The following is a 12,643-nucleotide window of genomic DNA, read 5'->3' as shown; positions in this document are numbered from 1 at the left end:
TACAAAAATGAAGCTCTACTTTTTATCTATACATTGTATAATCAGTTAACATTGTGAGACAATAAGTGAGGCAGTGAGACATACTCAAAGTTGATTATTTTTAACTAAAAACTGGAATTGTCAAAATCTTACTGTTTCTTACTGTACCCATCGCTCATTTACGTTGTTACATTGCTCGTGCTGTAGAAATATGTTCTCGTTCTTGTTTAATGCATTGATTCTCATATAATTATTTTCAGATTAAAAAAAACTTGCACCCAAAAATGATAAACCGTATGGTCTTCACACTCGGTTCTCCTGAAATGGTCAATCGCTCCAATAAGTCCAGTGAGGACGTGAAGGAAGTTTCTGATGATATTGAGCAACCGAAGGATGTTAAGGATGATGATCGTGGTAAGTTACTGTCACATCTACAAAATAGTAACAATTTGGCTTTCAGAATCCCATCATGCCGCACTACTCGTAGCGGACCCAGCAGACTTCGACGACGATGTCTTCAGTGATGAATCGAGTTGTGCCATTGGACAAAACAAATGTGGGCCAGGGATTCGTAGCACTTGTTGGAGTGAGATCCCATGTCTTTGTGACATGGATTGCCAACAACTCCCGGAGACTGGAACCAATTGTCACAAGATGAGGAACTCCAATCCTGTCAAAACGGGAAAATTCGCTGATAGCACTGAAATAAGTGGTACTATCGCTAGAAGCAAGAAGATCTTGAGAGACATCGGAACACCGTACTCAGCAAAATCAGCGGTGGAGAGAAGATCGAAGGTGAGCAACTTTTCCATTTACCTAGGGTTTTTCAAGCAACTCACATGAGTTCAAGTTCCTAATTCACATAAATTTTTAGAACAAGCTCTTCAAGCTCGAACTCCCCAAAGCGATTGATATTTATCATCGTAGACTTCGCGATCGAATCTGTCGCAAGAGGGAGCCACAGTTTCATGTCACTCAACAAGAAGAAATGATGCGTGTCTTCGAAATGGAAATGGAAGAATTGGAAGAAAATGATGAAGTCTTCGAAGGATGGTCACTACCTTCTTCACCAGTGTACCTTGAGCATTGACAATACTCAAACAATTGAGAATCTTTTTCTGTTGTTCATTCATCTTTCTTACTTTATTCACTTCTGTTGTTTTAGGTTGAATAAATAAATTAGTCGTTGATAAAAAATGTTTGTTTCTTTCTAGAAAACACTTAGAGGTACTTTTTCTATATATTTTATCTAAATGTTTCTACATTTCCTTCTTTTTTTCGATAGTCATTTCCATACTTGTCAATGCCTGGGTACTTTGCGCCAAAGTTCAAATTTCAAAATTTTCGATTTTTTTGAATTAGAAGAAATTCTGAAAAATCATCAGAGAGGTTCACATTTTCGATAAAGAATTGAAAAACATTTTGAAAAAAAGGTTAATTTTTTTAGCCGGGCATTCGGGCCTTTCCGGGCCATGCCGGGTTGGGCCGGCCCCCGGTGAGTATGGTCATTTCCAATTTTTCAACACGCGACATGTCGAAAAAGGGAATCCCCGTTAGAGTCGATGCAAAAGGGATAGGACTCCTCTGAGCTTTGAACCCTCTTGTCGAACGACTAAAGTTGATTTTTCTGAATTTTTTTCTTGATGTCACAATAATTTAATATTTCAAACTTTCCACTTCAGAAGTTCATGATTTCAAACAAAAATTAGCTTGAATTTTTTGGTTGAAGAAATAGTTGTACTGCAATAAAAAAGAAACAAAAAACTTTAATTTTAAAGAAAAACATTATGAAGCTTCTTCTCTACATTTTTGTATGGTAATGAAGATAGTTACAACTGCTGTTTCAATATTTTCATGAAAAACAAATTTTCGACACCTATCAATCAACATCCAATATGCGACGTGAATTAAATTATTTAATATGAAAAAATGAAAATATCACAACCAGTTACAGTTTCAACTTTATCAGTTAACACAAGCTTTCTAATAATCATTGCTCACTCGACGTTTTTGCTTGTCAATAATGCAGGAGTCGTGGAATCTCGCTATGACCTCTGACATTTTTCGTCTCATCCTATAAAACTTTGATTTTCTGTTCCAGTGTGAAACCAAGATATGCCTCCAATGGCCAATTATATTAAATGCATGAGTTAATTGTATATATTTTTTTCAAAACCAAAACGGAATTAATTTTTAATATTATTCGAGGTCGTACAATTCAAATAATCATTATTTTTCTCTCATTGTCAGTTGTTCAGTTTCTCATTTTTGTAATTATCTGTGCTTTACTTGTTTGTAAAAATTCTCAAATTCACGGATTCCTTTTTTCCTACATATCTCACATTTTTTACTCATACGCTGATTAAATATCCCCAAAACAGACGGCCCATCAGTGATGTACTAAAAGGAGTGCAAACAGACGATCTCCACATCGTCAGTCTGTCACGCGCAATATTAACGACGCAGTCTGTGCACCTGTGGTATACGCAGTGACGACGGTTCAGTCTTCCTCATTCCTTTCGGTTGACCAGTCGCTTTCCCGTTGCTAAAGGTCTCTTCGTCATTCGCCTTGTGACAGTACTTTCCTTCTCTTCCCTCCATCCCTTCATTCTATTTTATTGATTTTTTAGTTGTCTTATGGTTAGTAGTACAGTACACTCGTTTTTCATATTTCCTCAATTTTATTTTACTTTTTTCCTGTTACGACCGATTTGTATAATCTACTTCTATTGGTCTTAATAGTTTCTCGCCTTTCAAGCACTTCTCTTGAAGTTTTACAGTTTAGGCATACACTCACTTGCAGAAACTGGTCAACTTTCAGTATGTGTCACAGCCTCACTGATTAGCTCACAATGTCAAATTTTAACGGAATGCATAGACCAAAAGTAGAACTTTATTTTTGTAGTTGACAACTATTTTGTACAAGTACACGCTAGTCAGTTATTGATTGTCAAGATCATATAACTCTCTTACTAATAAGTGTTTTTTGAGCTGTGTACTTCGACAATCAATAACTCAGTAGCGTGTGCTCTGACAAAAAAGTTGTCAATTATAAAACTGAAGCTCTACTTCAAGTTTATACACTCCGTTAACAATTTACATAGTGAGACAATCAGTGAAGCCGTGAAATGTGCTCAAAGTTTACCAGTTTTAACCTAAAGTCGGTAAGTTTCGCATTCTATGTGCCAAAAAATTGATGCTACAAGAGAAAGTACTCGGAATTTTGAAACTGTTGAGACCGACAATGCGGTTGAGAATATAAGTCGATCGTGACAGGAAGCAAGTGTTTTAGGAAATATGAAGAAAAAAAAGTTATACTGTAAAAAAGGGTGTATCCATAAATCAAAAGATGGGAATGGAGGAATGGAGGGATGGAGGGAAAGTGCTGCCCCAAGGAGAATAGCAAAGAGACCCCCAGCAACGTAAAAGCGAGGAATGAGGAAAAATGAACATTCGTCACTGTGTATGGCCAGTAGTGTAGATACCAGCGTTTTTTTGGTTGAATCCCTAACCCTTTCGCTACTTTTGATTATCTTTCAACATATTCTGTTTCTTCAAATTCGTATTATTTTTACGAGTTTATTGTGTTTTGCTGGTTCTCTTCTATTGTAACCTAATTTTTGTTTTTTTTTCAGCGTAAACTACACGAAAACAAGAAGAATAATGTTCAAAATGAACAACAATGTTGGAAACAAACCTATTCGAGCACGCGTTGAGCTGTCCGAGAACAACAATGCCGTCCGGGATGAGCATGATATTGGTAAGTTTTCATGAGGTAGTAAAACTTTTATGAATTCTGGATTCTTTTATCACGAGTACTACTATTTCAGACTCATCAGGCAATTACTATTTCGAAATCAATGTGGGAACTGAGGACTGCTGCAGAGGCTGGACTCCCCGTGTGATAACTTCGCACGATGTCTCACACTCCAAAGATCAGTCATCAATCGCTAAGATCTCACGCTACTCAAAAGAAGAAACACATAGCCACTCATTTCAATCTGCGATTGAAAAACGGTCAAAGGTAAGATCTCGTTTTAATAAAAACCTACAGTAACCTCTATAAAAAGAATGCCGCACTGAAAATTTTTATTTGACAAGTCAGCTTTGACCATGTGCCACAATCTTTGTGTTTATCGCAAAATACCAAACTTTTATAGAATGTATAGACTGAAAATAGCGCTTCATTTTTGTAGTTGACTACTTTTTGTACAAGCTCTTCCTAACAAGTTACAGTCCATCAATCTAAAAAAATGTCTCCCTTTAGCACTGAAAAAGAGCGAGAATTACTTTATTAATCGATAACTTACTAGGGAGTGCTTGTACAAAATAGTTGTCAACTACAAAAACCAAGCTCTACTTTTGATCTATACATTCCGTAAACAATCGATATTGTTATACAATCAGGGAGGCTGTGACACACTCACAAAGTTGACCATTTCCCACTAAAAACTGCACGTGCCGCATTCTTTATGGCGAGTACTGGTGTTATGAAATACCTTTACCCTATACATTTTTCAATTTTCAATTCTTTTTTCTAGGCAAAACTCTACAAGATGAAGACCAAGGAAGCTGTCGACGTCTATCTTCGTCGTCTTGAAGCGAGGATTGAGCGCAAAAGAGAGCGCATTGTGTCGGTTACCAAGGATCTTGAAGTAATGATGGCCTTCGAGAGGGAAACCCATGACTACACCCCTGTTTCCGAGAAAAATTTGTATTCACCACTGTTTGCTTATCCAGAGCACATCTAGGGTTTTGAGGATTGAAAATTGTTTGACACACAATGTTTTTTATTCGGGACCTCAAGGTACCCTTATTCCTTCAACACTTCAATTTGGGTCCAATAAAGCTTTGTTGTTTGAAGAACATTTTTTTACTTTCTTGTGGTTTTAGGCTAAATAAAAACCAATTTTTTTTTCAGTAAAGGGTCCCACAAAGCGTAGCACTGACAAGGGAACCTTTTAAGTGGTACCTAACGCCATCAAAAACGACCAATACAGGGTGAAAGAGGATGTTTGAAAACCTAGAAATCAACTTTCAAAAGTTGCTTACGTGACCTGTAAGTGGGTGAAATTGCCATCTGAAAATTGACCATTTTTAACATTGATTTGGTGCATCTCCCCCCTCTCGCCTCCTCTTCTTTTTACCACGTTTGTATTAGACTTCGGCGACACTATCGAAACGTGGTAGGATGGCGCAGCTGGTTAGCTTCTCGGGGGAGGAAAACTATACGCGGGTTCGACCCCTTCACCATTTTTTTCTTTTTTTTTGTTTGATTTGATTTTTGCAATTTTTTTCTGGATTTTTTGGGTATATTTACTTTTCGTCCCCCCCTATATTGAAGAATGACCCCACAAAAAGGACCTGGGAAAAGCCCCCCACCTGATTGATTATTGACCCCCCACCCATTGAACATTAGCCCCCCCCCCCCCTTTCTCTTTTTCACTTAAACGCCTGAACCATTGAGTCCAACATAATTCAACTATACCCGAATCTTCCGGCTTAGGAAAAAAGACCCGGAAGGACATTTTCGGCATAATTTATATTTATGAAGCTTATAGTCTGAAAACGTGCTTCCATTTGTTTCATTCATAGTGTGGGGTTCAATAGTGGGGGCCTGATGTTCTATTATGGGGGTCTATTGTTAAACAATGGGGGTGTCAAAGTCATTAATGGGGGACTGATATTCAATGATGGGGGTCTAATAATCCATAGGTGGGGGACCGATGTTCAATGGTGGGGGGCTATCAGTAAATGATTACAGCTAAAGATAAACAGTAAGAATTACAACTCCACTTTCGGTGGGGGGCTCTAGGGGGGTGGGGGCGATAAGTCATGAATACCAGGTTCTTGAACAATCGTCCCCCACTTTGTACTGGTGGGGGGTCATTGTTTCACACCAAAATAGAAGTAGAGCCCCCCGCCGTGAGGGAAAAGCCCCCACCTGTTTTGTACTGGGTGGGGGGCTCTTCCTAGGTACATTTCAACGTGGGGGACTCTACTGATGTGGGGGGCGATAAGTAAAGAATCCCGATTTTTTTTGGAAGCAAAGTAAGAAAATAACATGTGGCAAAATGTGGCATGTTCCTTTAAAGTTGAGTCTCCGGATTTTTCGGAAGTCCGCGGAAAAGCAATTGTGGAAAGTTTGGCAATTACTTTCGGATTGAATCTTCCTTCAAGTGTGACACTCAATGATGTTGAGAAGAGATGGAGGGATCGAATCGCACTAATGATACGATGCGCGGAAACAGGTGAAGGTATGATTAGAGAAAAAGATATTTTGACACGGCACGACTGTGAATATGATGAAGAGGATTTGGACTGGGATTATGAGGATGAAGTTTTTGAGGAGAAGAGTAGAGAAATAACAAAACAAATGGTTAGTTATTCCCTTTATAATATTCTCACAATTTTGTATGTAGATGGACGCTGCTATAAAATTCTATAGATCATGCAAAAAAAAGGTAAACTATCGAGGACAAGGAGTACGCAGTTTGAAATCTATGACAAGACGTTTCCGTTGGATTACGTCAATGAAAGTTTTCAAATCAGTGATCGCTTATGGAGCAACAGGTATGAGAAGTTGTCCAAATAAACAAAATCAAAAATGCAGGGGAAATCCCAAAGAGTCGGAATGTGCAACTGGAAAAACTGGCAATAGAATTGGATAAGGAGGTGGAACGTGTTATAGATGAGGGGCTCCAGTTTTCGGATTTTGAACTTCGAGAAATGGCACTGGCCATAAACCGACAAAATGCATTGTGGCCGAAATTCAAGGTAATCGCTTAATTTTTGCATTGCTGGTTGGAAAATCAGTATTCTAGTGTTCGGAGAGCTGGCTTCTTAAATGGAAGAAACGCTTCAAAGTTAGCAGCAGAAGAATCACAGAATTTATTAGCTTGAAACCATCCAAGGACCCTCAAAAAGTTTTGGATCTGGTCGAGAAGCTCCGGAAAGATGTGGAAACCATTGTGGCAAACAACCCTGGAATCGAAATCTGGAATTGCGACCAAACGGGACTGGTGAAGGTAGTCAGAGCTCCAACTTTTAAAAAAAGTAATTTATTTTCATAGGAATGTCACGGAATGAGAACGCATTCACGAACAGGATCTAAAAAAGTGAAAATCAAAGTGCAATCAAAAAATGCGACTTCTCATTCCATCACATTTCTTCCCATCATTGGCAGTGATGGTTTCCAGCACGACAAAGTGTTTATCCAGCTTGGAGAACCAAACGGCCGACTTCCACAGAAAGGATGCTATTCTGATAAGACTATTCATGTTTCTGTGGCGAAATCCCACATCATGTCTCGCGCAACTGCAGAACACTTTTTCAGGAATGTACTTTTTGGAGGACATGTTCCAGCAAAACTTCTTTTGATTCTGGATTCTTGGCCTATCTTTCGGGATCATGCTTTCATCAGAAGCTTTGCACCTCCATCAACTGATCTCCACATTATCAACATTCCACCTGGCGGCACTTCCATCTGTCAACCAGCAGATCTTTCTTATAATCATCAGTTGAAAGGGATCCAGAAGAGACTGACGTCACTTATCATGTTCCGGGATATAAGATATCGAGTTTCAGAGCGAGACAATTTGCTGAAATTTGCTTCCCAAGCTCATTGGGTCATCGGATCTCCCCGTTTCAAATCTTTCATTGCATACGGTTTTTACAAGGGAGGATTCATTCCATCGAAGCCACCACCGTTTGATGGTCCCAAACAATTCATATTTGGTTCCGGAATTAGCAAGCCCTGCTCATGCTCCCAAGAAGGCTTCACTGTTTGCCCAAGATGTGAAGAATCTTTTTGTTTCGAATGTTTCTGGGACAAATGTCATCGTTGTTAGCAGATTCATTGTATATCAACTCGTTTTCTCTTTTCCTTTACAAGTAAATTAGTGTTTTTCTTACTTTGCTTCCAAAAAAAAATCCAGAAAAAAATTGCAAAAATCAAATCAAACAAAAAAAAAGAAAAAAATGGTGAAGGGGTCGAACCCGCGTATAGTTTTCCTCCCCCGAGAAGCTAACCAGCTGCGCCATCCTACCACGTTTCGATAGTGTCGCCGAAGTCTAATACAAACGTGGTAAAAAGAAGAGGAGGCGAGAGGGGGGAGATGCACCAAATCAATGTTAAAAATGGTCAATTTTCAGATGGCAATTTCACCCACTTACAGGTCACGTAAGCAACTTTTGAAAGTTGATTTCTAGGTTTTCAAACATCCTCTTTCACCCTGTATTGGTCGTTTTTGATGGCGTTAGGTACCACTTAAAAGGTTCCCTTGTGAGTATGAGTGTTCATTGGTTCAATTGTATAGTTCAACTGTATGGAAAACTTTTTTTTTCAAACTTTCCTGTTTCCTAACTTTGTGCTATTCTGACTGATAGGATTCCGGTAATGACCGGATCATTCCAGTGCGCGTCATAAAGATAGAACACCCCCCAAAATTTGACGTTCTGAAAAATCCTGGATAGTTATCAAAAATCGGTGAGTGTAGTTCGATTCAGCGACTCTAAAAACCCGTAGTATCTGATCGTTTGGATTGAGCAACTTTGAACAACGCTGTGCTCAAAAGTTATTTTTGAGGCTGCGTCATAAAGAACGGACACTCCAAAAATTCAGTACTTTTCTTCTCAAAAAGTAAGAAAATGTGGAATTTTTTGATCAAAAGTAGTCTTGAGTGCAATAATTAGTCCTTTTTTAAATGTTTTTGCAAAAATTCTTAGTAAAAAACTTGTTTGAAAAAATTCGATTTTCTGACTTTTTAGTGATTTTTCACTTTTTAGAGTTTTATGACGCGCACTGTAGGTTTACAAAATCATGTGTGTTATAATTTGTTAAAATTTATTGCAGTTTTACACATATCATTGTATTATACAGTGCGTCCAATAATGATAGGACCCCCCTATGTTTTGGGGTTCCAGACAGAACCAGTACAGATAGAAAAAATCTGTGATGACCATTCGATTCAGGGTACAAAGAAACCCCAGGGGCCACATTTTCATGGTTCTACCTCAGGAAAAATTAAAAATGATTGAGGTTTGAAAAGGAAATACCCATAAATAAGAATGTATTTTATGAAAACATACACTTTCTTCGTCATTGAATTTTAAAATTTAAAATTCCCAATAAATCAGGTTAAATAAATAATTGCATAAGTGATTAAAATATCTTCGAACTCATTCATCAACTAACTCATTCAAACTTGATAAGTTAACATACGCTTTCGAAACAGTATCTTTCAAGGAACATTTTGAAAATATACTGCAGAAGTTCTCGGTTTTGATGAACAACGAAATTATTGTAAACAAATTCCACGAAGATTATAGTGTAGAATATGGGATAAATTCAATAACAACAAGGTTTTAGAAAATAAACGCTACAAAAAACTTGTCATGATTGTCCTATTTGTTGTTTTTTGTAGCTTTTTTATCTAACCTTGTTCTTATTGTTTCAGCCCAATGAAATGATCTACAGATTTCATTTCTCTTGATCGTTTTGACACAAATATATTAATCGCAAAAGTTGAGTCCTATCAGACTTCTCATAGAACAAAAGTACTTCCGTTTCAAGACAGTGAGAAAATCATACAAACACATATTAATCTAATAATCAAACAATGATTAATCATACCTTTCACACAGGAAACTGAAAACCGTACCTGCTGTTTCAGGTTTCTCTTTTTTAAACTCTGATAGCTTATAACATTGCAGAATTTTCTCTCCTACGATTTACAAAGTTTTACAACTCTCCGACTTTCTCACTCTGTTAACTTATTATGAAGAGTGACCATTCTAATTTCCCAGATCAAGAAGACCCACGGTTGAATAAATAGGAATGCAGAAAGATTACCCCTTGTGTGGTCCATCTGTCACAGGAAATGAAAAGAGGCGATCAGCGTTCCGTCGGATCGTGGGAAGGATTGGACGTGTGTCTTTCTCATTTATTGATTTGTCCCGAGCGGTACTGTGACTCTGTTAGTTCTTCCGTGCTACCCGTAAATTTTATTCTCCTGTTAAAACGATTTTGTAAATTTTTTTCCTAAACGCTAAAAATAACTTATGTTTGGTTTGGAAAAATTATTTGCTACCCTTTATGAGGCTGTGCTCGACTTTCTTCTAGAACGTCTCTTAAATATTCACTCACACCCAGACTTGCAACGGGCCGGGCCGGGCCGGAATGAAAATTTCCAGGGCCCGGCCCGGCCCGGCCCGGTCGGCCCGGAAGTTCAGTACTGAAAAAAATTCAAATTTTTTTTTCGAAAATTTCCCGATTTTTTTTGAAAAATATTTCTTAAAAACAATTTTTTGTAGGTTTCGAAGGTTTTTGAAAAATATACTTGAGGAAAAATATGAAAAATTTTCAGAAAATAAATTTTTGGACAAAAAATTGTAAGGAAAAAAGTACAAAAATTCAAATCCGGGCCAAAACCGGGCCGGGCCGGCGGGCCGGCCCGGAATCTTGCAAGTCTGCTCACACCTCTCTTTCACTTTGAACGGATCATTCCGGTTTTTGGATTCATCTAGCACACCTTTCATTATACTGATTTTCAAAAAAAAACCTCCTGTTTCAATGAATTTTTATTGTAGTATTTTTAATTATTTTTTGTTATTTTTGCTGTCCATACTCCAATATCTTCTCAAAACTTTCTTTACAGAAAAAACGCGAACAAAATTGTTCACAATGAACACCACATATGAAAACAGTGCCATCGAAACCAATCTTGAGTTGGCCGAAAAGACCGATAATGTCTCCGCGGATTCTGAAAATGGTAAGTAGATTGTGAATTTTAGTATCGATTACTGTCGTAGTGAGGTAAGGCTGTCAGAAATTGGGGCCGGTGGGCCGTGAAGAGCCGCGGCTTTCTAGAATATAAACTGAAAACATGACTTGACAATCTGACAACCAGGGTTTTACCCGGCCGGCCGCGGCTTTTTCAATTTTTTTCTCTCACGGTCAGCCATACGACATGATTTTAGTGAGGCATAAATATTTTTTTCCAGATTCAGTCCAAACGGATAACTTTCTCATTGGAATCGACTGGAACGATGAGGAGGATGATGTGTTTCAACAGGACACTGTTGACAAAAAATCATGTGGTCCAGAAGTCGGAAGCTACTCTAAGGGTTTGAGCATGTGCACTTGCGATTTAGATCATGGACAGCGTCTCGACACGAACTGGAGCGGCTTGGGTAGCTGCGCTTTGGGAAATCCAAATATTTCTGTTTCGAAGTTTGGAAATCTTGGAAGCTATGATACTAGCTCTGCTGAATCAAGGTGTACCGTTGTGGGCGATGAGGGTTTGAAAGAAAATGTTACACCATTCTCTTTCAAATCTTCTTTAGAGAAAAGGGCGAAGGTAACCAACTTTTATTCCAATTTTCAAAAAATGTAATAATGGCAGAGCTGTGTCTGAAAACGAATAGCACATCATCTTTTTACAGACGGTCGTCCGGAATACAGTGGTAAGACAAGCTATGGAAATCCAGCGACGTCGTCTTCATGCAAAGATTTCCCGAAAACGCGAAGCTGTCCACTCAGTCACTCAACAACTCGAGGCAATGATTAAATTTGAAGCAAAAGACCCTGCACAAGATGGCAACAACCAACACGGAGGACAACCCATGTACTCGCCGCTCTTCCTCTATTCTGTGCATTTTCAAGAAGCAAATGTTTGATAACTTTTTTTCTGTTCTGTGACTCATTATCAGTTATATTTCATGATTTGGGTTCAATACATTATTTATCAGTTGTGAAGCAAGATTTGTTTTTGAAAAAAAAGTTGTTGGAAATCAAAAAGTATACCGATTCAAACGTTTTATTATTTGACTAGATTTGAAGAGACATTTCAATTGATTCTTGTTAAAAATTTCAAATTTTCTGTGCATGGAAAGCGGGGGAGCTTTCCTTGCACAAAAAATTTTGAATTCATAATAGATTTGAGGACTTGATAATAGTATCCAGAGCACTACATATTCAGTTTATTATGAAAATCATGTTACATCCAGAGAATGAAAAGGAAAATTTGGAATTGTAAAATTCAGAGCAGACCGACCTGACTGGACGTTGTGCAATTTTCTACTCGTTTGTGGCTCAAGAAATAGAACTTGAGAACACAATCTGATGTTTTTCATTATTTGTGCTTGTTAAAAAAATGTTTGTTTTTTTTTTCAAATTTACGTAGAAATATTTATTGTTTCATTGAATGGTTTTACGATTGAAAAACCACTACTCGATTCATTAATTGCTCTTTTCCCTTCTCGTTGTTTCTATGAAAAAAATTGGATCACCTATTTGTGAAAAACTTGTTTAAGATAGTGACAGAACTTTAAAAATTCAACGGTACACCTAAAATATTATTACTGTTTTAATTACATCTTTATCTTTACTAATAATATTGAGCAGATCTGTCTGTCTGTCCGTTTGTCGCCGACTCTAGCGCCTTCTGTACTGAACCGTTTTCAATGAAATTTACACAGATCGATTGGAAATTTTCCCCGGATGATGCCCGTCTATTTTTTTTAGTTAAAATAGTTCTAAATTAGGTCACTACGTGAGATAAAGTGGTTTTCAAGCCTTTTATTGACTTTCATTTTCAAAATAGGGAAATAGGAGTTCACGGGAAAAACAGTTATAGAAATTTTTCATTTTTCAAATGAATTC

At 37.7% G+C, this 12,643-nt stretch overlaps 2 protein-coding genes across 2 annotated transcripts; both read left to right on the top strand.

The window, feature by feature from the left end:
- Positions 1 to 275: 275 nt before the first annotated feature.
- On the top strand, positions 276 to 1,069 carry GCK72_012907 (uncharacterized protein; the record flags this gene model as incomplete). The annotated part of the gene is made up of 3 exons (XM_053729487.1): positions 276 to 393; positions 440 to 774; positions 854 to 1,069. 3 exons carry the CDS (start codon positions 276 to 278, stop codon positions 1,067 to 1,069), a joined length of 669 nt encoding a protein of 222 aa, XP_053584259.1.
- A 9,594-nt stretch (positions 1,070 to 10,663) lies between these two features.
- GCK72_012906 (uncharacterized protein) lies at positions 10,664 to 11,658 on the top strand (the record flags this gene model as incomplete). The annotated part of the gene is made up of 3 exons (XM_003096921.2): positions 10,664 to 10,751; positions 10,984 to 11,339; positions 11,425 to 11,658. 3 exons carry the CDS (start codon positions 10,664 to 10,666, stop codon positions 11,656 to 11,658), a joined length of 678 nt encoding a protein of 225 aa, XP_003096969.2.
- Between the last annotated feature and the right edge of the window lie 985 nt (positions 11,659 to 12,643).

This window comes from Caenorhabditis remanei, chromosome IV, assembly GCF_010183535.1.
Source record: "Caenorhabditis remanei strain PX506 chromosome IV, whole genome shotgun sequence".
Classification (NCBI taxonomy): Eukaryota; Metazoa; Nematoda; class Chromadorea; order Rhabditida; family Rhabditidae; genus Caenorhabditis; species Caenorhabditis remanei.
Note: the sequence above shows the minus strand (reverse complement) of the source record. Positions and strands in the feature narration are given on the sequence as shown.